General features: G+C 37.3%; 3 protein-coding genes across 5 annotated transcripts; 1 reads left to right on the top strand and 2 right to left on the bottom strand.

The window, feature by feature from the left end:
- Positions 1–4,136, top strand: LOC136268723 (lysosome membrane protein 2-like). The gene is made up of 9 exons (XM_066064164.1): positions 1–329; positions 401–558; positions 2,115–2,250; positions 2,303–2,715; positions 3,208–3,484; positions 3,537–3,613; positions 3,665–3,716; positions 3,768–3,870; positions 3,919–4,136. Exons 1-9 carry the CDS (start codon positions 195–197, stop codon positions 4,038–4,040), a joined length of 1,473 nt encoding a protein of 490 aa, XP_065920236.1. The 5' UTR covers positions 1–194; the 3' UTR covers positions 4,041–4,136.
- Positions 4,137–9,961: 5,825 nt separating this feature from the next.
- LOC136268654 (lysosome membrane protein 2-like) lies at positions 9,962–13,809 on the bottom strand. Of its 2 annotated transcripts, XM_066064049.1 has the most exons (10): positions 13,684–13,756; positions 13,477–13,639; positions 13,265–13,422; positions 11,922–12,057; positions 11,457–11,869; positions 10,680–10,956; positions 10,554–10,630; positions 10,453–10,504; positions 10,302–10,404; positions 9,962–10,249 (listed from the first exon to the last, which is right to left on the bottom strand). In XM_066064049.1, the coding sequence occupies exons 2-10, from the start codon at positions 13,609–13,611 to the stop codon at positions 10,116–10,118; spliced, it is 1,485 nt and encodes a 494-aa protein (XP_065920121.1). In that variant the 5' UTR covers positions 13,612–13,639; positions 13,684–13,756; the 3' UTR covers positions 9,962–10,115. The 2 variants fall into 2 exon arrangements, with proteins under 2 accessions (XP_065920121.1, XP_065920120.1); XM_066064048.1 differs by having other exon boundaries at positions 13,477–13,809.
- Positions 13,810–15,197: 1,388 nt separating this feature from the next.
- On the bottom strand, positions 15,198–25,058 carry LOC136268805 (lysosome membrane protein 2-like). Of its 2 annotated transcripts, XM_066064271.1 has the most exons (9): positions 24,649–25,058; positions 24,434–24,591; positions 19,263–19,398; positions 18,799–19,211; positions 17,379–17,658; positions 17,252–17,328; positions 17,146–17,197; positions 16,988–17,090; positions 15,198–15,384 (listed from the first exon to the last, which is right to left on the bottom strand). In XM_066064271.1, the coding sequence occupies exons 1-9, from the start codon at positions 24,784–24,786 to the stop codon at positions 15,278–15,280; spliced, it is 1,464 nt and encodes a 487-aa protein (XP_065920343.1). In that variant the 5' UTR covers positions 24,787–25,058; the 3' UTR covers positions 15,198–15,277. The 2 variants fall into 2 exon arrangements, with proteins under 2 accessions (XP_065920343.1, XP_065920344.1); XM_066064272.1 differs by lacking the exon at positions 16,988–17,090.
- Positions 25,059–26,409: the final 1,351 nt, after the last annotated feature.

Raw genomic sequence — 26,409 nt, 5'->3', positions numbered from 1 at the left:
TCTGGGGGCGAGACTACTTGGCATGTGAGCAACAGCGACTGCTGCATGGGATCTGTAAGCACCTCGTGATTATAGGATGACCTTTACAATAAAGTTATAAATCGATAGCTCTCCTGGGCAATCTCGTTACTTAATAGCTAGCCGGCTAATTATACTCGGTCCTGCGGAGTTAGACTGAAGCCTCACTTGGCGCCATGCAGAAAGGAGCAGGTGCTTGTGCCTTTGTATGCTTGTTTACAAGTCTGGTATTTCTGGGAATGTCAATCGCCATGCTTGTAATCATACAGACTGGGCTGATACAGGATGCCCTGGATGACAAAGTTCGAAAGGTAACTTGAAGGTGCAGAGTATATTTAGTTAAAATGCTGATGAATATTTACTAATCAGTTCAATTTACTAGGAGACAACCTTGGAACCTGGACACGAGACCTACAGACAATGGTTGAACCCTACTGCTGGCATGGAGAAAGATTTTTATATTTTCAATCTCACTAATCCAGAAGAGTTTGCTGGTGGGTCCAAACCAAGGTTTGAAGAGCTGGGTCCTTATCACTACAGGTAGCATGAATTAGATAAATCATAACCGAATAGCTGCTAGGTATATGTATATATTGCCAGAATCTAGACGCTCAACTGTATATAAAGCAACTTGTGAAATGGCTAGTGTCTAACTGGTGTAACTTGGCATGTGTACTGGTGACAAGTGCATGGCTGTAAGGATGTTAAGACCACATTTCATGGACTTGACTGACCCACCCTTTTCATAGTTGAAAAAGAAACTCTGAGCACATGCAAGCCTTACCTTCTTATGATTAGCTGTGGCTGGCTACAAACTAGTGTTGTTTTAGTATGAAAAATTAATTGGTTTTTATATCAGAAAGTTAGCTTAAACCAACGCAGGCAGGCAGGCGACTTATTATTCATTACAATCCTACATGCACCTAGCTGACAGCTGAATGCTCTATTAGAGTATCTCAATATTTTATTAATCATTCTATTAGACATTGGGATGATGAATAATGGTGAAAACTCATAATATGGCCAAATTTAGGCGGTGAGACATAGCAATGCAGGCGGGGGATCTGAAACAGAAAACAACACTTACTATAAGTAACTGTGATTTAGTTTTAGGTTTGATTATGAATTGGGGTTGGGGTAGCGTTTCATGATCTAGCCCTAAGCATTCATAAAACTTTGTGCCGAAAGCACATAGCTTGCTTTTAGACACCAAGAGCATTGCTGCCAGTCTTTTGGTGTGGCCACAAATGAAGCATCGTGCGTCTATGTAATTAGCAAATATAACAAATAGTTGACTAGTTGTTATTCACTTTATCAAAGTTTTGATTAGCTTGTACATTAATATCTTAATTTTGATTAGCAGTTTATTTTAGGTTTAGTATTTCAAATTCAATATGTTTTAGATAGTTTACATCCTTACTTGTATTTTATTATTTTTGTACTTTGTCTTGATTTATGTTGATATTATTTTCTTTATTTTTGTGCCTACATACCTACCATCCCTATGCTCTTGAGATTTTGCCCGTGAAACAACTAATCAAGTTGAAGTGGCCTATGACCACACGTACGTAAGGATATTTGCTGCCTTAATTGAGACTGTGACACTGTGTAATCAATTAGAGGCTTTGGATAGATTGAGAGCAATAGAAAGCCTGGAGAATAGCAGGAGTATGCAAATGATCTGGTTCCAGCGCTGTTTGGTAGTGCTGTCTTGTGCAATAAAGCTGTGATGTACATGTATGCAAGAGCTATTCCCAATTGTTGGCTTCTAGCTATATATGCAATGCAAGGACCTCTAGGCCAAGCCTCCATCACTTGGTCAAGTATAATGGTGCTGCCACTAGCTATGCACACCACCAACAAGTGGTTGTAAGCAGGCTCTGGTAGGTTCCCTATGGGTGGAATGTGGAATGGAAGAATAGGTCCAGGCATGCAATGTACGCTTAAGGAAAACTGTATATATGCATGCATGTACCCAGTGGATATGTATTGTGTATGTGCTACTGAAGAATTCATGGGCAATTCTTACTACAAATCACCATCAAGAGATCATAATTAACTATTGTTATCAAAACTTATAATATGTGTACTTACAGAGAGATTCGGAAGAAGACTGTGCTGGATCGAAGCAATGGGACCATCACCTATGTCATGAACAGAACCTTCCATTTTGAGCAAGTAGGGGATTATTCTGAGAGTGATGTGATTACAACCATCAACTTTGCCTATGTGGTAAACAAAACATATCATATGATTTATTACAACTATCAATACTTTCATTCAGGCTGCTATTCATTTAGCTGAACTTAATAGTTTAGAGGGGATTCTACAGACCATTATTAACTCCAATGTCCGTCCATTACCAGAACTAGTTATACAGACTACAGTGCATGAACTGATATGGGAATACACTGACCCCCTACTTGTTGTGCTTAATCAAGCAGGACTAATACCTTCTCCTTACATCCACCTACAACTAAATGACTCTTATTCTGATCGTGAGCTCCCAAGTATAGTCCATTCTGGTACAAAAGATTCACTAAAGAGAGCACGGTTCATCCAGTGGGCTAATCTTACAGAATTGCCATTTTGGATGAATGAGGCTAGTTTCATTAACAAATCAACTGAGGGACTTCTGTTTCATGCCATTCTTGATCAGAATGAAATGCTAGAAGTATTCATCAGTGATACTAACCGGTAATTGTGCATCATATCTTGTGCCATGCAACCGGAAAGTTAAACCATAGGCTGTTATATACTTTCTATTATAATACTGTCATTAAAAGAAGGTGCATTCTATAAGAAGTTAAGGACCTTGATTTGGAGCTAGCACATTTGATTTTGTGGGTGTATACTCAAGTAAAGATATTTTCCCAAATTACTTTGAGGGTAATAAAAGTTGTTGCATGAAGGTGGTGAAAAAAGTTATAGTGAAAATTAGAATAATTATCAGTTGCTAGGAAATTTTATTGTTTAATTATGTGGTCAACAGGTGTATGCTCTATTAGAGTAATTAAACAAATCTGTATAATTATTAAATGCAATCCGCCACTAAATGTTTGGTTTTACTCACCTCACAATAGTTTGGATATAATCAGCTCTCCATTGTAATTAAAATTTTCAACCAACACATTGATATCATATAGGAGACATCTAATAGTGATCTAATAGTGTCTTTGTGCTATATAGGACATTCCATTTAAAGTCTAAAGAGGAGGTGTCAATCCGTGGAATTGATGCTTATCGTTTTCGAACAATAGAAGGTGACTTCCGTCCTGACACAAACTACTTAACTGGTAACAATACACCAAATGGATTAATATATCTTGGAGTACTACAGCATGATGCTCCAGTGTATGGTTCCAAGCCACACTTTTTAGACTGTGATGAATCACTACTTGAGGCGGTAGAAGGGATTAGTCCTCCTGATAAGAGGGTACATGATATTATAGTAGATGTTGAACCAGTAAGTGTCTCCTATTTTGAGTGAAACATATTATCTTTATACATCTGTATAGGTGACTGGTAGTACAATCAATGTTCACAATAGATTACAAGTGCTTTTCAATGTCAGCCAAACATCACAGTATTTTGAGTCAGTTGTTTGGTAAATTAGAAAATAATTTATAATGCAGTTATTTTACAGACCATTTAATAACATCACTTCTGTCTATTTTCCTTTATTCTATGTTGACGAGGTATGTATGTACATGACTTTTAACTTTATTTATTTAGCGGAATAATTGTAGCATGCTATGTTGGATGATGAGTTGAAGTCAAAGCTAAACGATGAGGTTTTCACTCCTACAAAAGTTGTTAAAGCAATTTCCTGGGTTATATTTGGCATGTGCTGTAAGTTAAACTGTTACATGGTCTGCTATTAAATTATACCTTCTGCAGTTTTAATTTCACTACTGACTGGCTGTTGTACTATTGGATGGTGTATCAAGCTTAATAAGAAACAAGGAAAGAGGAGTGGATACAGGGAGCTGTTTGCACCAGAACGAAATACAAATTCATGAAATTGATTTTTTTTTAAATAGCAGAGTGGAACAAATTGTGTGCTTGTTGTAATAGTCAGGTTCACTATGTCAAAAAATACACTTTTGTTCAAAGTTTATGGGGATTAGCAAACCTATACATTTTTGGAAAGCTTAGAGCATAAGGAATCTGAAAATTAATGTTTACATTTGCTCAGATTCCTGCAAGGTCAGCATTTTTAAATTTCTAAGTGACAGCTAAAAATAACGAATTTCTAATACATCAAGTTTAATTTTGACATAAAAGTTTGATAAATGGACTCAACAAATTCTCTGGTGACATTTTTACACCTCTATTCATTAGAAGTGACAGTTAACCATGAATAATTGAAAATTTTTGCAAAGGGAATAGAAGAACGCCCAAATTCAGGAATAATTTACAGTGAAAAAAGTTAACGAATATTCTGGAGTATAACTGGTGCAAAGTGTAATTGGTGCAACATATAATTTGACTTCTAATAAAACAGTTCAAGCCTGAAAATTTAGATACTCTAATAGAGCAGTCACATAATCTAGTAAAGCAGTCAACTTTTGAGCCTATTTTTTGCTAATGTGTTTATGCATGTTTAGCATAATTATTGAAAGAATTTTCATTTTCAAAGACAGTAGTTGGAATTTGCTTAATAGTTTTAAAATAACAATTGGCAAGAATGAATTCACACTGATCACCAAGAGCAATTTTTTTGCACCAGACAGACTTACACCAACAAGTTAAAATTGATATATACACAATCTTGAAAATTAGTATCCACTGTAAATCCAATGAAAATTTGCTTTCCAGATTGTATGTCAGACATATTCAAATAATCCAAAGATTGCCATTGTCAACAAATTGATTCTTATCCAAAAATAAACAAAGGACATTTGGCACATCTAGCCAAGACATTTTTAATGACTGGCTCACAACAGTCACAAGTAACTACTTTAAGCATAAAGTTGGATTAAGGATCAAAAAAGTAAAGAAACAATTGAATAGCTAAACAGTAGTGAAACAAAAGAGGTTGCCTATATACTGCAGATGTACTATAGTGGACATTTAATCTTTAATCTGCAGTATATAGGCATGCAACCTCTCTTGTTTCACTACTGTTTAGCTATTCCCTTGTTTCTGATCCTTAATCCAAGTTTCTACTTATTTGTTTACTGTTTTTGTAACATAATTATGACTGGTGGACCCACACATATGTTGCATCAAAAGGAGGACAGGCACCTGACAAGCCATATGTCTGGACACATGCCCCAACTATCAGTTATGTAGCTAAAAGGGAGGTAGCCATGATGCTTCATTTTCATCTACAGTATGCTTTACCATTACACAACATTGCAAACAAAGAACAGCATGAGAAACGTCTCAACAATCAATCACATCACAATCAATCACATCAAGAGTATATAATGGGGAGGATACTCTTGATCATATTGCTTATGGAAAATACAGCCACAGGGAAGCCGTATCACGATATAATATAGCATGAATTGACACCTTGCATTGTCAGTAAAGAGAACTGGAACACAAAGGAGGACAAAGGCAAGTCCATGATGCATGTACATATTGTATGTTGCCAAAATCAAACCTGTATGTCAAGTTATGCTTGGCAGGGAGCATCGGTCAGTATGTCAGTCAGTCAGTCAGTCAGCGTAAAATTTTTGCTGAATAGAAAAGTCTTAAATGCTGTAGAAACTTGTTAGAAGAATTTGGAGTTGACAATTTGGGGCTTGGCTGTGTCTAACCAATGCTGCCAAGCTGTCATGAAGGGAAATTGAGACTGGTTTTAGGGTGATATTTTGAACTGGAAAAGCTCAATTCTGTATGATCCCTAATATATACTGTATGATGCATTGAAACTGACAACAGTGACACTGCTGATGATTGTTATGTACATGTATGTACGTGCATAGACATGATATCTTCATACATAGCTATACCCTATTTCTCAATGTTAATAATTCACTTATTCATTTTGTTTCATACAATAACTATCTGCCAAATAAATTGCTTTTAGGTTTCTAAATTGCTTTTAGGTTTCTTAGTGCTTTAGAGGCCATTAAGTAATGGATTCTATATGGGTGTGAGAACATAGAAATGGTGTTTGTAGCAATTCACTTTCAATAAGAGGCTGATATATGAAGAAATTAGCACCATAAAGACTGCTATTTTCAAACTGCTGATTGACTACCATGCAGGCATCTGTATACAGTAAATGTAAGCATTGATTTTCACTGATCTTCATGCTCCGAGCTTTATGTAGGCCCATAAATTTTGAATAAAGTTATCTTTGACATAGTTATATGACTATGTCAATGCATACCATCAACTGACAAAAGTGCCAGTCAGGGTGAAATCATAGTTGCCAATTGCGAATTAACAAAATTACCTTTTAGGGGAGAATATTTTATGTAAATTCCAATCATTCTTTCAAACCTAGAATTAGCTAATCTCCTGAAATTTATGCCCAACATAAGCACACTAACTAGGACTTTCACAAAAGTGACTGCTACATTGGAAATATGGAGTCAAAAGTTGACTGCTTTATCAGAGTAAGTGACTACTCTATTAGAGTAACTCAATCTTTTCTGCTGTTTTTAGGCTTGAACTAGCTGTTTCTGTGGAAGCCAAACTAATATTTTACACCAGTTATACATATATATCATCCAATTAATCTGGAATATTCCTCAATTCTTTTCACTAAAATTTATTCCTGAGTTATTGCAGCATAATGGACGCTCTTCTATTCCGTTTGTTAAAACTTTTAATTTTTCGTGATTAGCTATGTCACCTCTAGTGAATAGAGATGTGAAAGTGTCACCAAAGAATTTGTTGAGTTCATTAGTGAACTTTTATGCCAAATTAAAATTTATTTATCAGGATTTTTTTTACTTTATTGGCTGCCATTTTGAAATTTTAAAATGCTGACCTTGCAGGAATCTGTGCAAATGTAAACAATGATTTTCAGATTCTCCATACCCTAAGCTTTCTGAAAATATGTAGGTTTGCTAATCCCCATAAAATTGAACAAAAGTACATAGTGGACCTGACTATAAACTAGAGGACACAAACCAATAGCTTAGTATTTGAGCCAGTTTGCAAACGGACAGTATGTAGTTGACACAACATAACTCATTGTGTGATCACCACATGTAACATTCAACCATTTAGACATGCAACCACATCTCCTTACAAATATACAACCAACAGTCCAATGTTTATCAAATATACGCAAGTCCAACATGGACTGTAATAAGCATGCAATATACATTCAAATAATTTGTACCAGGAATAGTTGTTGTCTTGTAGTTAATGCAGTGTGTTTGTCCACCATACCTGGTTTGAGCCAATGTGGTGAAACACTTAAATTTTGTAAACATAAAGAAATGCGAATCCAGATAACTAACTACTACAGGTTTGTAGTACTTTGTAAATTCATACGTAATTAAAAATGCAAATAACTTTTAGTCACACTAATTAGGATATGGATGGAGCCAGCAACTGTATATAGGGTATTGCAATCTCTATTATGACTATATATGGGTAGCAATTTGTCAGGAACAGATTTGAATATACAGGAGACACAGGCATAAACTTTACTTGAATTATGTCTTAAGTGCCTAGCTATAGCAGCACAATGCGCAACACCATACAAAAATCTGATTCCTCTCCTCAAATTTGCACCCAAAATTGCCTTCTAAAAGTTGTTTGTGTTATTCTGTGGTTGTATTTGATGTATATTTATTATATAAATCTATAATGCAATAATATAAGTAGTTTATTGTTCATTTTCTTCAGGCAAAGGTGGTTGATTGGTGGAATTCCAACTGGCATTCAATTGTTTATAGATTCCCTCAATGCTGTAATTTACAGCCATTTCTACCAGAAATAATTTCTATTTTCATGAACATGCCTTTAGTGTCAGCTCACTGCAACCATGCCCTAACCATGCCCTGTTATGCCATCCAATAGTACATATTCCTGTCAGTATTGAAATGAAGCCTGTGAATATAACAGTTGACCATATAGCCCAGCTTGTGAGAGTAATATCACTGAGTATACTCAACTTGTAGTGTGCAGAGATCAAAGTTAACCTGTAAATAGGGAGAGGCTGCAGATGTATACGATGTGTTCAGCGCTTGATACTTATGGTAGAAACTAAAAAGTGGAGGTTAGTCACACATCTCATATATAGCTAAAAAAAAGTAGTTCACAATCAACACCAACTATATTATGTATGCCATGATACATCTTAAAGCCCATACCTTGAATGAGATAAATGGGATAGTATTGATATCAGACATGCACAATCACACACAGTAACATGTCATTGATGCATGACCAACATCTTCTATAGTCATTGCTTTTCACTTTGCACAGTATACAAGGCTAGAAATCAACTTCATGCAGCAGATTAAGTAGTACACTTAGCTAAAATATGTTGGTTAGCAGTTATTGCCATCAGGTTTACTTGTATGAAACTAGATCGAGCTATATTGAAAATGTGTACTGACATTCAGACATCCTTTCCTCTTTATACCAGTGAATAGTTAAACAGAAAGTTTGAACTTGTGTTTAGAAATTTACCATAGAACATGTTAGACATGGAAAGCTTCTAATGCTGATAAATATGTCTCTACATTGAGATATTTAGCTACACAGTTTAGATGTAAACAATTTTAATATACATTACCATCCCAGCATGTGTTGTATAATTACAGCAATCCCTATTCCCCTTTTCAATGTTTTAAATTTAGCTCAGATTTCTTTACTGTTTATCCATGCATATGTTTCTGCCAGAGGCTGTTATTGGCAAACCCTTCAAACAACTGCGTGTCAACAATTGATTGTGCAGTGGCGTATCTATGGGTGGGCCTGTGCCCTACCAAAGAATTTTGGTGCCATACCAGAGGTATTTGTATATGAGATAGAGATACTCTAATAGAGCAGTCATCAATCATTCTCATAAAGCAGTCACACTATATAGAGAAGCAGTGTAGCAAACTATGCAGTTAATATGTACTTTATCAGTGATAGTTGGAGGGCTACCATTGTGAGCACACTGTGACCTTTTTTGTTGCTCTTGTGCCTTACCAACTAGATACGCTACTGGATTTGTTGAAGCCCAGCTTGCTGATTCTCCAAGTAAAATCTGCTGGACAGTGCATGTTATGTGCCATCCTGTTCATATGCTTGTTATACATACCATTAACAGATGAAATATATATAGCCATCATTTGAAGTGACTGAACAGAACTATTCATGTATGCAATGGTAGAGTTAGGGAAACACAGAGTATGCTTCATCATATACCTGGTACATGCAGCATAGCTACAAGTAAAGTATACATTGCAGATACCACACATATAAAATCTGGGTCCATAAAGTACATGTGGATTTTCAGATTTCTTCACAATAGATTTGGTTAGTATAGTATCTGGGGGCTGCACCCCTCAGATTCCATGTTTTTAGTAGAATTGCATCACAATTGTGCACACTTCTGATTTACATAAAAAGATTCTTTATTTTAAATATTAAGGCTTACTCTAAGAACTGTAATAGCCATAGTATACATTTGCTGATATGATGACAATCTTTCCTCACCAGAAACGACCAATCATTCAACCCCTATAGTTACAGTTACATCATCTAAAGTATGTATGATGAGACTCATACACTATACCATGTATCATATAGCGCACTTTTAACTTGCAGTAAAGATATTAGTGTATAGTAACATACCAAGTGAGCTCAAACCAGATACTTCTGGACTGGGTTGACTACAGGACAATAATAGCATATACCCACATGGCACAGATATACTTAATAGTTTGTTATTGCTCAAGGTCATGCTTAACTTTATGATCTGAATAATGTATCATGTCCTCTGGAAAAGATGTTTGATTGATGGAGTGAATATAGCATATCAAAATGGTCTAAATAATTATTCAAAAGTTATATATATACATGGAGTGATCACACAATGAGTTACGTCTATTTACAAACTGACATAGACCAAGTATACTATTGGGTGTCCACTATATAATTATTATGATAATTGATGGTTAATTTTATGAATTTGTCTCTTTCTCTACGACTAACAGCTCTGCGTATCCCGGGGTGGATCCACTCTTCTGGATTTGTGGTCGACTAAATTTGATACACAATCCAATAGTACAACAGCCAGTCAGTATTGAAACAAACACTGCAGAAGATATTATACAATAGCTGACCATGTAGCCATGCATTTAACTTACAGCACATGCCAAATATAACCCAGGCAATTGCTTTAATAATTCTTCTAGGAGTGAAAACTTCATCGTTCAGCTTTGACTTCAACTCATCATCCAATGTAGCATACTACAATTCTTATTGGGAAGAAAAAGTAAAAGTCATGTATGCACATACCTCGTCAACATAGAATAAAGGAAAATAGACGGAAGTGATGTTATTAAATGGTCTGTAAAATAACTACATTATTTAAAGTTTTAATTTACCAAACAACTAACTCAAAATACTGTGATGTTTGGCTGACATTGAAAAGCACCTGTAATCTATTGTGAGCATTGATTGTACTGCCAGTCACCTAAAGATAGCGATATTATAATGTTTCTCTCAACATGGTAGACATTTACTGGTTCAACATCTACTACAATATCATGTACCCTCCTATCAGGAGGACTAATCCCTTCTACGGCATCAAGTAGTGATTCATCACAGTCTAAAAAGTGTGGCTTAGAACCATACACTGGAGCATCATGCTGTAGTACTCCAAGATATATTAATCCATTTGGTGTATTGTTACCAGTTAAGTAGTTTGGGTCAGGACGGAAGTCACTTTCTATTGTTTGAAAACGATAAGCATCAATTCCACGGACTGACACCTCCTCTTTGGACTTCAAATGAAATGTCCTATAACACAAAGACTCAGATAGATCATTATTAGATGCCACATATATCAGAGTGTAATAGTCAATATGATATCATAAAAGTCAATTGTAGAAAGTAATGTAGTACAATGTGTGTGAGGAGAAATTAATTTACAGTTGTGATCAAGTGATTTTACATACCAATGTGAGGGGAAGGATGTTCATAAAAGTATGTAAAATCTTTACATTTGGTAGCCGTCCTGCTGCTGTTCACTAGTCAGATAGTAAATTACTCTAGTAGAGCACACACGTTAACCAATTGCGCTGCCATTAATTGTGGTGTTTGACAGTGCAGTTATTGATGTTTCAATAACAACTCTCCCCTTGGAAAGATCTTCACTTTAGTACCACAAATTTAGCTCTAAGGTCCCTTCTTATATATAATATGCAACCAGTGGTTTGCTGTTAATTGGGACATTCTCAGAAAACAAGAGCCTAGTTTAACTTTCCGATTGCATAGCACAGGATGTGATGCACAATTACCGGTTAGTATCACTGATGAATACTTCTAGCATTTCATTCTGATCAAGAATGGCATGAAACAGAAGTCCCTCAGTTGATTTGTTAATGAAATTAGCCTCGTTTAACCAAAAAGGCAATTCTGTAAGATTAGCCCACTGGATGAACTGTGCTCTCTTTAGTGAATCTTTTGTACCAGAATGGACTATACTTGGGAGCTCATGATCAGAATAAGAGTCATTTAGTTGTAGGTGGATGTAAGGAGAAGGTATTAGTTCTGCTTGATTAAGCACAACAAGTAGGGGGTCAGTGTATTCCCATATCAGTTCATGCACTGTAGTCTGTACAACTAGTTCTGGTAATGGATGAACATTGGAGTTAATAATGGTCTGTAGAATCTCTTCTAAATTTCTAACTTCAGCTAAATGAATAGCAGCCTGAATGAAAGTATAGATAGTTGTAATAAATCATATGATATGTTTTGTTTACCACATAGGCAAAGTTGATGGTTGTAATCACATCACTCTCAGAATAATTCCCTACTTGCTCAAAATGGAAAGTTCTGTTCATGACATAAGTGATGGTCCCGTTACTTCGATCCAGCACAGTCTTCTTCCGAATCTCTCTATAGGTACACACACACATATATCATAACTTTGATAACAAGAGTTCATTATGATCTCTTAACAGTGATTCATAGTAGAAGTTACCAGGAATTCATTGACAAAGCAGAACATTCAGACTTGAAAGATATACATTATCTACTGGGTAGGCAGTTGGATGCATTGTTTTGTGTGTCTGTGTATATGTGCACGTGTATGTGCTTGCATGCATGTGTTGTCAGGCTATCCTGCCAACCTCTTCACTGTGGGCACATGCATGTTGACACACCACTTGTTGTTGTTGTACTGTACCATGGTTGTAACACCCTATGCATATAGCACAAGACAAAACTCTACTAAGACCAGATCATCGGATTTATATCTCCACTATTGTCCAGGCTTTTCCATTGCCCTGGGAGCTGCCCACCGGCCTAAACTCAAAGCTTCTAATTGTTAACTCAACATCTCAGTAATGAAGAAATTTAAGCTATGGTGAGCGTGCATGTCCTTACATAATATTTGCAAGTATTATATATGTACTAATTTTATTGGCTGTGCATGCCAGTCCATCAAGCAGGGGCATGGAGCGCCACCTCACTTTTCCTGCTTCTGTTTAGTCACAGCCAAATTACTTTTGCTTAGTAGGATTTTTTGATGTAAGAATGGAAAACTACGTGAATCAGTGCTGGGAGTGCACAAGACCGAGAGACTCTAATAGAGCAGTCATCTAACTACTCTAATAGAACATCCAGCAGAAACATAATTTATAAGTTGGTTCTGCCATGCTGAGTGATTACGATGATGACGAGTTGTCAGAAGTTGTTTTATAGAGGCAAGGCTTGGTTTCATGCATGGACCACACCCACATTACAAATAATGTAATTTATTCCATTAACAGATGTATCTATACATAAATCGAGTGCATGACTGTCTGAAAAGCCTTCATTTACTGATATCTCTACTGTATTTGTACAGCATCTTAATGATAGTCATTGTTATAAAATTATAGCTATTCAAGTACACGTTTACCACTAAAAATATTCTCAGATTCAAGCACTCAAATTTGGGCATGCCCCCCAGACTACCTTAGTATTGGCATGCTTTGCACACCGGCTAAGGTAGAGTTAATGAACTACACTTTTGTAACTTGCCCCCCATGCACTTTGGAGTACTGCTCTCCGCCCCTGCCATAAATCCACATTGATTTGATGCTAGCTTACATGTAGCTACCTGTAGTGATAAGGACCCAGCTCTTCAAACCTTGGTTTGGACCCACTAGCAAACTCTTCTGGATTAGTGAGATTGAAAATATAAAAATCTTTGTCCATGCCAGCAGTAGGATTCAACCATTGTCTGTAGGTCTCGTGTCCAGGTTCCAAGGTTGTTTGCTAGTAAATTAAACTGATTAGCTAACACACACATCAGCATCTCTATTCAGTTACCTTCCGAACTTCATCATCCAGGGCATCCTGTATCACCCCAGTCTGTATGATTACAAACATGGCGATTGCCATTCCCAGAAATTGCAGACTTGCATACATGCATAGACAGGTACATACACCTACTGCCTTCCACATGACGCCAACGGCTAGTCTTCTAGCGTCTCTATAGGTTTCAAATTAACAAGAGATTCAACCTCTACACCTCACTCGGTAAAGGTCAGGCACGCTAGTCACGAGTTGTCTCCGATAGCTCGACCCCCAGTCGCGGTGTCTCACGCGCATGTAAAGCATACTGAGCTGTACGATGTGAGGCTAGTGACCTATAGGTGTATAGCTGGCCTACAAGTACAATCATGCATGGGTCAAATTTAAGTTTACTTTGGGAAACAAACTTCCCGCACAACTCAGCAGCTAGAGCATCTTGATTCTCATGCATGGAATTCTCCTGCTAAACTGGCTACATTAGGCCTATATAAATGCAGATATAATTTAATTGCCTCTTTTAATATGCACTAATGCATGTTGGATGTAGCTAACGTGAAAGTTATAACTACTTAATTCAAACATTGTGCATGTGTTAATGTCATGTTATAGCTAACCCATGCAATTACAAGTGATCACCCCTATAAGTTTCTTATTATGATAGCTATATAATTATTCAACACACATGCATGCGCTAACTATGTACTTGATTTAGCTATATGTGATGTAAATAACAACAAAGCAGTTATCAGCTATAGACTATATTATCACAAACTGGCATAAATGTGATACTGCATAGAGCTGTGGATATATTCAGCCGTATACAGGACAAAGCAATAAAGCCTTTCAGGTGTTTCACCATCACTTTATATCACCTATATATGCCCAACTAGTGAACTGCTGTTGGTAGCTATGGCTTATCCAGCTGTTAGTTTTTGATTTATTTGCTCTTACAACATATAGCACTAGCTTATAGAATGTGATGTGTGTGGAGGGGAGGGGGGCAGAGAAGATCGGTATTCGCTGATTATAGTTGGTGCACTGTATTTTGTGTATGCTCTTGCTCTTAATTAATTAGTTTCATTATTTAAACTTTAATTGCACTTATAGTTTAAGTCCAATGCATGAGCCCAGTGGATGGGGAGTTCTATAGCAGTGCATGTGCAAAGCACACTCAACTTGAACAGAAATTTTAAAGGGAGTTTTCTGAAACCCTCCCACCACACTCCTGCATGCTTACTATATACGACACACATTTTTGCTGGAATATAGATATATGGGGCCAGACCAAAATATTCATCCTTAGGTTTTCTCTATATCATGTCCTGAATTTGGAGAGTTTATTAAGAGAGGTTCCATTGTTTTAATAGTACAATTGTATATGCATGTGCATAACAACATACACTGTAAAAAAAGTATAGTAGTGACCATTGTTTTTACTATGTATGTTTACCTTATGTTCTCCCATTATTCATACACTTAGTTCTAGTGCTTGTACTTGACGTATAAATGGATGCATGCTTTTATGAAATTATCTGTGCAAACTATATGGTCTCACTGCCCATTGTAGATCCAATTTTTTTTTTGCCATGCATGAACAATATAAATTACCTTCTCTAGCTATTGCTTATAATTTTATGTTCTGTATATTTTGTTCTATCTAGTACGTTGACATAAGTATAGTTTGTCTTGAGGCAAAGGTGGTTAATTTCTGGACAATTCCGCCATTCCTTGTAATCTGTGGTTTATAAATTCCCACAATTAATTAATAAAAATTCAATAAAAATAATTTATACACTTTGAATATTTCTGATTATTTTCATGAACGTTCCTTTAGTGTCAGGTCACTGTAACCAGTCCTGCGATACTTACTGAGTTTGATGAACCATCCAACAGTACATATTCCAGTCAGTATTGAAATGAAACCTGTGTAATGTGTAATAATATAACAGTTGACCATATAAAACTAATCATATCCCAGTCTGAGAGATGCAGTTGGTCTGAGAATAATATAGTTAAACTATTTCTCACTGTGTGGGTTCAAAAACCATGTTATTGCAAATAGGGAGAGGCAGGATGTGATGTGTTGCAGAAATCTAAAATAGTCATGTCAGAGGAGATTGGTCACACATCATCAAACACCATATAGATATACTAGGGATCTATGTAATAAAAAGTAGTGAAACAAGATATCAATGATGGTATTACAGCACAGCTCTGATCCCTACATTGGCATGCTGTAACAACTACCTTTTACCTATAGGAATATATCATCACAACATGGATCATGTGATAAATTAATTTTTGTTGATAATTAGCCATATAGCTATACACATGTGACCGTTCTATTACATGACTGTTGTATTAGAGTGACTGCTGTATTAGAGTATCTTGAATCAGCCTCTCACCTATCAAGGAGTATTGTTCATTAAGGGGTGAGGTCACTGTGTTCAAGTAAATAGATTGTTAAGAGGTGTGGTCTCTGCACTTAGTCAACCTAGATTGTTAATGGGTGTGGTGTTAAACCTATCGTAAAGTTGCAGGTATCTACTGGGTGTCCAGTACCTCTTATAGAGTAGCGTAAGCACTTGGAATCTGAATGTGCTGCTCAAGGAAGGTGTTGATATCGAAAAATAATGTCTCAATATAGTTTTGTTGCATGAAGAACAGAAGAAGTCAACGACCAGACGGTGTTTCGTTCTAAGCCAATAAACTAAATACCATTTGACTCAACATGTGATGGGGTATCACATGATTACTTCATGAATATGCAATAAAAAGAAACAAAGAGGACATTTAGTGGACACAACATTGCCTGTTCAATGCTTAATATCACAAGCACTGTTTTGTGTAGAACAAAACTGTTTAGATATTCATATTATTGTAGTGTATGAAATTACCATTAAGGTTTTTCCAAACAATAACCCATTTTTGTTTCACACAAGACCAGCGGTTTCCTTGTAACACAGTTACTCGCTCCTCCATACTTGATGGTCCTCTGTGATTTTTGTTGCATAGGAGGTGTCTCTAAGATGATTTTAAAGGCGGAATTTTAAGTGGCACCTGTTACTTTAGGGGTGATCCGTACTGCTTGATATATACCATGATACATCTTAAAACCTTTTGACCAACCTCATAACAATGTGTCAATTTTCCATAATAATCAAAGAAGCATCCTCCCTACCTACCTATGTATAACCCCCACACTATGAATTGGGTAGTGTTCCTGCACTATACATATGAGATGTACTATCAGATACTACCCAATTCATCTTATTCATGACAAATATTCAGAGTAGAGATAATCCCTACACTATGAATACTAACATGAGTGAGATGAATGAGGTAGTATTGACATCAGGCATCATAATCAACAATGTCATAGGGTTGTGATGTATGACCAACAACGTGTTCTGTAGTCATTGCCTCTCACTTTGCACAGCATACATCAACCAAATTCACTTGCATGGACTAAGTTGTTAGCTATGATATTAACTTCTACGCTGCAATACGATAATAAATAACTTACAGGACAAGCCAAATGCAGCCCAGGCAGATGCTTTAATAGCTTTTATAGGAGTGAACACCAGTTTGTCTAGCTTTGATTTCAAGTCTTCAGTCAAAGTAGCATGCTACAAGTAGTTTACATGAAGTATAGCAGTCACAAGGTGTGTGTTATATACATACCTCATCAAGGTAGAACACAGGAAAATAGACGGAAGTGATGTTATAAAATGGTCTATAAAAGGCAACCATTAGTTAGATGATGTCTATCATTTACCAAATCACTGACTCAAAATATTCTGATGTTTGTCTGACATAAAAAAGGATCTGAAGTTGTTGGTGTACATTAATGGTACTGCCAGTAATCTATAGAGACTGATTGTACTAGCATATCTCTCAACATGGTAGACACTTACTGGTTCAACATCTACTACAATATCATGTACCCTCCTATCAGGAGGACTGATCCCTTCTACTGCCTCAAGTAGTGACTCATTGCAGTCTAAAAAGTGTGGCTTAGAACCATAGGCAGGTGCCTCTGGAGTCTGTAGCACCCCAAGAAAAATTAATCCAACTGGTGTACTATCGTTTGTGTGGTAGTTTGGGTCAGGCTGGAAGTCACTGTCTATAGCTCGGAAACGATAAGCATCAACTCCAAGGACTGATACCTCTTCTTTGGACCGTAAATGAAATGTCCTGTGACATGATGATAAAGGCATAGCTACAGTGACTGCTTTATTGGATGTCATGCATAACATGCACATACAGTATCATACCATTAAATGATATGTGAATATTGCCTTGAGTATCATTTTGAGCACAGAAGGATATTAACCAAATTATAAGTGACTGTTCTATTAGAGTACTTGTTCAAATGCTGTGTGTTCTATTAGAGCACTTGTTCAAATGCTGTGTGTTCTATTAGAGTAATTGATCAGAACTTCATATTTTTTTTAAAATTCACAAGATTAAACTGGTGGTATACAGGGATTTAGAGGTCCTACTATACTATATACCAATGATTTAACCCATGATTAAAATACAGATATTACTGTACAAAACAAACAAACAAACAAACAAAAAAAACACTGAGTTAACATAACTGAGTTTAAGTTGCAAATACTTTTACTCTAACCAATGGGGATAATTCACTACACAGGGACCCTGAACCCCAATGTTCCTAGGAAATGATAAAAAGTGTTCAGATAAGTGAATTGTTCGGATAACTGAAGTCCATACGTTTAAAAACAGAGCTCTGTTAAATTACTCTAATAGAACATACATCTGTACTCGAAATATTATAACTGTACAATCATTTCCTACTGTATACAGCAAAACCTGCTCTATAGCACGTACACGTTGAGCTGAGCCATGAGAAAACGGCTAAAATTTTTTTCTCAAGAGAAATAGCATTTCAGCCAACTAAACGCCTATGAAGAGCACACATGTGTGGTTTGGTTCCATTACAAGTTTGGGAAAATGCATTAACTGACTATGATGTACTCATGGCTTCTCAATAAGAAATATAATTATAGTGAATGAAAAGATTCTGAAATATTTTAGCAGGTCAAGAAATTCTAAGAGCTTGTGTAATTCCATGTTTTCATGAGGGCTCAGCTCAACGAGTACATCAAGTCACTGTATCATCTACCTAAACTGACCATTATAAAAATTCCTAAACGTGTAATTTGCATCAGTTTTGCTCTAACGTGACCAGAATAGATAAGTTTTTTTCTTCAATCCAATATTTGTGTCAACAACAGAAACATGTACTTTTTGTTACTACATCAGCTGGTCACCTTGAAGGCCTGAGTATGTACCACTATACACAATTACCTATTAGTATCACTGATAAAGGCTTCCAGCATATCACTCTGATCAACAATCGGATGAAATACAATTCCCTCAGTTGATTTGTTAATGAATTTTGCCTCATTCAACCAAAACGGCAATTCTGTAAGATTAGCCCACTGGATGAACTGTGCTCTCTTTAGTGAATCCTTTGTACCAGAATGGACTATACTTGGGAGTTCACGATCAGAATAAGAGTTGTTTAACTGTAGACTGATGTAAGGAGAAGGTGTCAGTGTTAGTTGGTAGAGTAGGTCAAGAAGGGTATCATTATATCCCCATATTAACTCATACACTGTTGTTTCTATTAGTAATTCTGGTGGTGGGTCAAGATTTAGGTCAATAATGCCCTGCAGAAACTCCTCTATGTCCTCCATTTCAGCATAATAAACAGCAGACTAAAATGAAAGCAGAAAATCTACATTAATCCACACAATCATTTTGTTTACCACATAAACAAAGTTGATGGTTGTAATAAGATCACTTTCAGAATAATTAGAGTTCTCCTCAAAGTGGAAGGTTCTGTTCATGACATATGTGATGGTCCCATCGCTTTGATCCAGGACAGTCTTCTCTCGAATCTCTCTAGGTACACATGTATAATATCAACACATTAAAATTCAAAACATGATTCAACTAGTTGACAATTCAAAACGTGATTCAACAACATGTTTTTCTACAACTAGTTGACTATGGAAGCTACTGTACATGTTCATTTAATACACATCTGTAAAGCAGCTGGATGGAAATTGTCATGCTATTACACAACTGGTAGTTAGTTATCTATTGAATTGGCTGAGAAGAGTAATACGAAACAACAATTTGTTAGCTGTCAATGATGGAATAACACTTGTTGCTGATCTTCTTGTTGCTGCCACTGTTACTGCTATCTGCATTGCTGTTACTGTTGCTGCTATTATATAAACAATCCACCTGTTTTTGGTAATGGACAACTAGTGTGCTGTATAACAGAAAAGTTCAGTAAAATTGGATGCCACAAGTTTTAGCTAAACAAATTCACCCAACTATATATACATTATACTGTATACCAGGAAATTTTTGTGGTATGTATAATTCACAGTTTTGTTTTAATTTCACGGCTGCCTCTTAGCCCAGGATTTTTGTATTTTAAGGGTCATGCATCACTGTTGCTTGATTCAAAGATTTTTGTTCTTGACCACACAGCTACGAAGGGTCTGGATTAATTTTACTTCAAGCACTATACAGAATAACAGATTGATTAAGTGCATCTGAACCAAGTAGCACAGTAGCAGCAATCTCTGTGCGAGGCATAGTCTAGCAGTAGGCCAGCTTCTTTTCATGAGCCATGTCCACTTTAATATCGGGAATGTGTGATACTGTTTGTAAACATAGGTGGAGTCCACATACACCTACAACACTATCACACACCAGGAGCCACACCTATTTATCAGTTGAAGCTTGTAGGACACACATAAAATTTCACATGATAAAATTTCACGGTAGCTTTACTAACTGTGAAAACTGTAAAAATTACATACCGCAGGGTATATGGTACTTTCTTGCCAAAGTAAATCTATGCCAAAGTTTCCTCCCACATGGCACTATCATCCTAATTTTGGCAGGAGCAGATTCAGGAGCTGACAAAGGCAGGAACACCAAAGCTCCTAGATTACTGTAGCATTGGTAGTTGTCCTATGTGCATTAGATTTCACATTAACACAAATCAAATGCATTGGAACCAAGCGTTAAACATCAGCCCTAAAACTATGTAACACGCATGGTGATGTCACTTTTAAGGTACATGAGCCTTACTCCATCTTTGAAGTATAGTGACATGATGTGAGGGTTAACTAACAACTAAATGTATGTAAGCTAAAGCAATTGTCAGGGGGTACTTACCAGTAGTACCTGTCATGCCATGCAATTATTCAAGGACAGCACTATTTGTAGTAGAGTTATTGCATAGCAGCATGCTTTGGACATGTGTCAAATGTAGGTGTCTGGGAACATGCCCCCTCCCCCAGGAAAATTTTTAAAAACTAATGCTCTGCGATTAAAATTAAATTTCATGCTTAAATCATGCCATCTAATACAGCAGTGTAAAGTTACTTCTGTAACTTACTCCCATGCCAGTCATACCATACATACATCCATAGATATACTAACCCCAGGTACGGGATTGGAAACGAGCAGCATACCTGAATAGTTCTGTCGAAACACTCCATGTCCAATGAATCTTAAGAATTTGGCACCTTTGCATGTCTTTAGAAACGTGCTCAACCTTTCCGGCAGGTTTTAAATGGTTCTTGTAAGTTGCTGAGTTTAAATATACCATCACTTTCCAGTAGTACTCTTTTGTGTGACTTTTCAGTGCAAGTTTCAATGGGAAAACAAGAAATGGCTGTAAAGGTGAGTGGTCACAGTAAATTTTGTCCACTTGTACCACCTCACTGGATTAGTCTACAAGCTGTCTGTTTCGCTTAAACAGTATTTCAATGTTTCTAGTTTTGCATGAGGAAGTACAGTAGTTAGTGTGTTTCTACTCTGTTCTTGTCTTTTATAAGGCGATGTTACAGGTATTTTTTAAATCGTGTACTATATCGCCTTACATAAGACAAGAACTAGCAATGATAGCGCACTATACTCATGCAAACCTATAGGCTTTGAACTACTGTTTAAGTGAAACAGACGCCTCGTAGACTAATCCAGTGAGGCAGTACAAGCGGACAAAATTTGCCACTCACCTTTACAGCCATTTCTTATTTTTCCATTGATAAGTCGTGCGAAACAGTACTTGCCACTCACCTTTACAGCCATTTCTTATTTTTCCATTGATAAGTCGTGCGAAACAGTACTACTGGGAAATGATGGTCTATTCAAACTCAGCAACTTACAAGAACTGTTTAAAACCTTCTTCAGAATGCTCAAGCGATTTCTAAAAACTGGCAAAAATGTAAAACTAATCAGACTAGAAGTGCGGCTGTTAATTGGTGAGGAATGTGGCCATTTCCAATCCCGTACTTGTGGTTAGTATATCTATGATACATCTATGGCCATACACAACATTCCTATTAAATGAAATGAAAATTAATTTTAGAGGATCTTGTGACGATCGTCGTTCTGAAGAACAGCTGAGGAGTCAGATGCGCAAGCAAATAGTTTCATAAATGCTTTATGGATTGTTGATTGGTTAAAAAGGAGTAACTGAAACATTAGTAGTAAGAAGACAGTTGAGTACTTAACATCTCGTTCACACTATCCCGGGTTAGCAGAGTGTTTTCAACTCGAGTCTCAAGTTATTGAACTCGGGTTGGCACTTGTTCACACTACTGCATCTGACATGAGCTCGTTAGTATGAGCGCCGAATAATAATTAGCTAAAACAAGTGCACAAGCTTTTGATTATTTAGGCACTTAATAAAAAGGCACTAGAATTGTAGCAAGGAAGCATAGAACCAGCTGAAATCAGTTGTACAATGTTATAGGTGCCATGTTTAAGCTATTGAGTGCTCCTTTCGCCAGGAATGTTAATGTGTTGTTTGAGTGTAACTGTCACAAAATCTACCAGAACTATGATATGTTGTAGCCATTTTGAAGAGCAGTTTTAGAGCATAGAATATACGATACGTACTGCTCAAATGCAACGTTGTCTCGCAAGAATGTGAGTGATTAAAAACTAGCCAATTAAAGGGCATGGCACCTGTTTCTCTTGCAAGTATTTATCCCATTTTGTTTGGGATGAATACTCACAAGTAAAACTGGTGCCACACCCCTTAATTAGCAAGTTTTTTTCTACTCACTCGCACTCTTGCGAGACGACATTGTGTTTGAGCGGTACTATACTCACTGTGTGACCGACAGATGCAAGTTATATTGTTAACCTGAGTTGGCCAGTTTGGAATACGTTCACACTGAATCCTATCCTGGGCCAACCCGTGCCAGCCCTTGTCGTGCCGTGTTGGACCTGGTTCGGCACGGTTCGATTGATCCACACTGCAATTGTTTCAAGCCGTGCCATGCTCTACCCAGGTTAGAAGGTAGTGTGAACGGAGTGTAAGAGATGGCTTGATAGGCTGGCCAAAAACATCATACTAAGAGTACTCTCAGTTTTAGTATTAGTCTGATAACAACTTATAGATAAAAAATTCCACGGATTTACAAGAAGCCATATGCTAACACATATTCTTTTTTTCCCAGGCGAGATGGACTGCCCTTGCCACCACCCCCAGCACTAGGTGTTAAAGTGCTGGACAGCTGGAAATACCGGCAATCAAACAAGGCCGCCAGATTCCAAGCAACCCTCAGAGTAGGCCAGAACAATATTTGATGTTGATGGACTGCGATTTGAAGAGCGTTGAGCCCTCAGACACATCACTGAAGACCTTAAAAGCGAAAAGCAAAGCCTACATTACAGCCAGAATAGGCATTTGCTGTAATTAATACTACGCTTCTCAGCCAACATAGAAGCAAGCTTCCTAAAAACTGTTGTAACAGTGGGCCCCATGCCACCAGTAGCTGCAAACACCAATGGTGAAAAGCAAGCTCTCTCAACCTCTCTAACATGCTCATCATATGCCCGTCGTTTCTCATGTTCATGAAGCTGATAACATCTGGACAATTGGGAACGAAAATAGGAGCACACAAAAGGGTTGAACACCCTGACATTGAAAAACGCACGCTGCCTATTTTGACCCCAAAAGTCCCTGGTAACAACATCAAGATGGGCACCATCTTCTCTATTGGCAGTAGCAAATTGTAATGGCTCACCATCAAGAAGCTGGAGAGCAGGCTGAACACCAATATCACTGCATACCTCACTCAACAGACTTGCAGTTAAATCCCTTCATTGTGGCGGATAGATGGAAACCAGCCAAAGGGACAAGTAAAGGCATGCTCCACACAAAAAGGCTTACCACAAACACATGTCTTAAGGCAAACCCATGCTCGGCAATGGGGAGCATTGTTAGTCAACATGACGTACCTCGCTCTGACGCAGCTTCAAAGGCATGACACAGATGTGGAGACAGTCGGTCACAAAGCAAGTCTGCTTGAGCAGATAGATCACTGCGGCGAGAGACCCATACATCAAGCTTGCACCAGTACATTTGCTGATAAACATCTAAGAACCAAGGCCATTAAAGGGATAATGCGTTGTTTACAACATCTGACTATTTTGGGGCCCAACAAAATCATGTGATGCTTGTACTTTACCACCTGCAACATGAACTTGACAAGATACACAGTGCAATCAGCTGGTCTTGGACAAGCATTGAGTGGCCTCCATACATCAAAACATAATACAGCATGTAAACAGTGCATTGCCCCTTTAAAAATACTGTCTTGTCAGTGAAATGATTTATCAATAAGTAGTTTTTAATAACAACCCTAACCTTCAGTTATTCTTATAAACAACAATTTTAATTGTCAAAACTTTGACTTGACTATTATTCTATTTTCATGTATTGTTTATTCAATCATACATAACTCAGTTCCCTGGGAAAACAACTCGACCATTAAAATTGTGTCTTGTTCTTTTGACTCATTTTGACCGTAGTCAGCAAACAGAATGGACGAAGAAGAGTCTAACCACTGACTCTTTGCAATGAACATATCACACATGTACTACTGACATAATATACCTGTAACGATAAGGACCCAGCTCTTCAAATCTTGGTTTGGCACCATTAGCAAACTCTTCTGAGTTAGTGAGATTAAAAACATAAAAATCTTTGTATGTTGGAACTGTAGGATTCAACCACTGCTCATAGGTCTCATGACCAGGTTCCAAGGTCGTTTCCTGTATTATATAAATTAAATTATGGTAACACCCGTAATAAATTCTGGTTAGCTTCACCTTTCGGACATAATCATCGAGGACATCCTGTAATAGGCCAGTCTGGATGATTACAATCACGGTGATTGCCAATCCCAAAAATATCAGACTTGTAAACATGCAACTAAAGGCACAAGCCCCCACTCCTCTCTTCTGCATCGCGCCAACTCCAGCAATCACAGTCTGGATCACAATTAACCAGAAGAAGACTTAGTAGTGAGGACACGACACAATCTTACGAAGTGGCTAAACAATCCGCCGCATCAAAAAGATCTTAGTAAGGTTCTAATAGCGAAGTCAACACGGTGTAGGAGTACGCCCATAGAGAGTCACGAGGCCTCGCACGAGGCTCAGATCCATGAGATCTAGAGTCGGATCTAGATAGACAACATTTTATTCCGTTGCATTTCCGGTTTTAGATGCCACGTGACTATGCATAGATTCATGACTCAGTGGCTGTAAAATTCGCACTGCTAGGGAGGGTTCAGGATCCGGTCATATGCGACTTAAGACTCATAACAGTGACTACTATGACTACTCTAATAGAGCAGTCATAGTTTGTACCCAATCTATAGATAATATAGACACCATTGTCCCCCATATATGATACACACTTGACCCAGCACAGAGCTGTTGACCCACCCTTGACCCAGGTGTCTATGGGGCATCGATTATCTATGCCCAATCTCATAACCAGCTTAGTGCAATGCAGATTAGAAAGCAACTTACAGGTACTTCACAACCCATTGAGGAGGGCTAACTGAGCCTTTTCACTTTTACTATGTTGTAATGCACCTATCAAAGTTTTGCCCCACCTACCCCCATGCGGGCAAACGAGAGGCATAACGAGGGGATTAGACAAAAATTTCAGCCCCGGGGGTGGGGGCTTTGATCTATGCTTGTAATAAAAGATTGAGAAATCTGATGGATGGTGGCCTCATAGGAGGGGGGTTAGATCTCCACTGAAATTTGCCCCAGGGTGGGGGAATTATATAGACTTAGAATTCGGTCAAATCCCCTCTTATGTCCCCTCCTTGCCCGCATGGGGGTAGGTGGGGCAAAACTTTGATAAGTGCATAACTATTGTATTGTCATACTGGCGTGCTTAGTTGGACGGTAGTTGGTGGGATGCACTTTCACTGATCAAGTTTCAGTTGAAACTGATTTTTCCAGCTAAAAAGTGGCTGAGTCTTCACTGGCTCTTTTAAATGCATACTCTTTATCATAATTAGAGGTAATGATTACAGCAACTAGCTACCGACATTGCTTGTTTTGCATGATAATCAAATCTGCAGGTTCAATTGCTTGTTTCACACACACCATATACCGATGAATGCAATGACTACAGGTCTGTTTCATGTATAGAAGCTGTGTATAGTAGCTAGTTGTCAATACTCATTAATTTTTGCCTTTGCAACCATAGGTTACTTTTATCAATGGTTGGAAATCAAAGTTAGAATTTTGTTTTTAGAAATAAATGCACTGACTGTCACAAGTAACATTTCCATATTCTCAGACTGCATGTGTTGTCCTGTGAAGTAGCTTTAAAACTTCTATTAATATAGTTTCAAAGAATTTTAACATGAGGGATAGCTAAAAATAAGCTGTCAAATGTGCTCTGTTCTCTAATCTCACTTTATACCATCACTCTCCAATATCTTCAAACACTGGCTGTTTCTTCATATAAATATTTCACTTATAATAGCTACATTGTAACAAGTAGTGAAAGCTCATGTTTGAAAATTGTTGGATTTGTGAGGATGTTGGATTCATCAAGGCAGT

The sequence above is a fragment of the Dysidea avara genome, chromosome 10, assembly GCF_963678975.1.
Source record: "Dysidea avara chromosome 10, odDysAvar1.4, whole genome shotgun sequence".
Taxonomy (NCBI): Eukaryota; Metazoa; Porifera; class Demospongiae; order Dictyoceratida; family Dysideidae; genus Dysidea; species Dysidea avara.
Note: the sequence above shows the minus strand (reverse complement) of the source record. Positions and strands in the feature narration are given on the sequence as shown.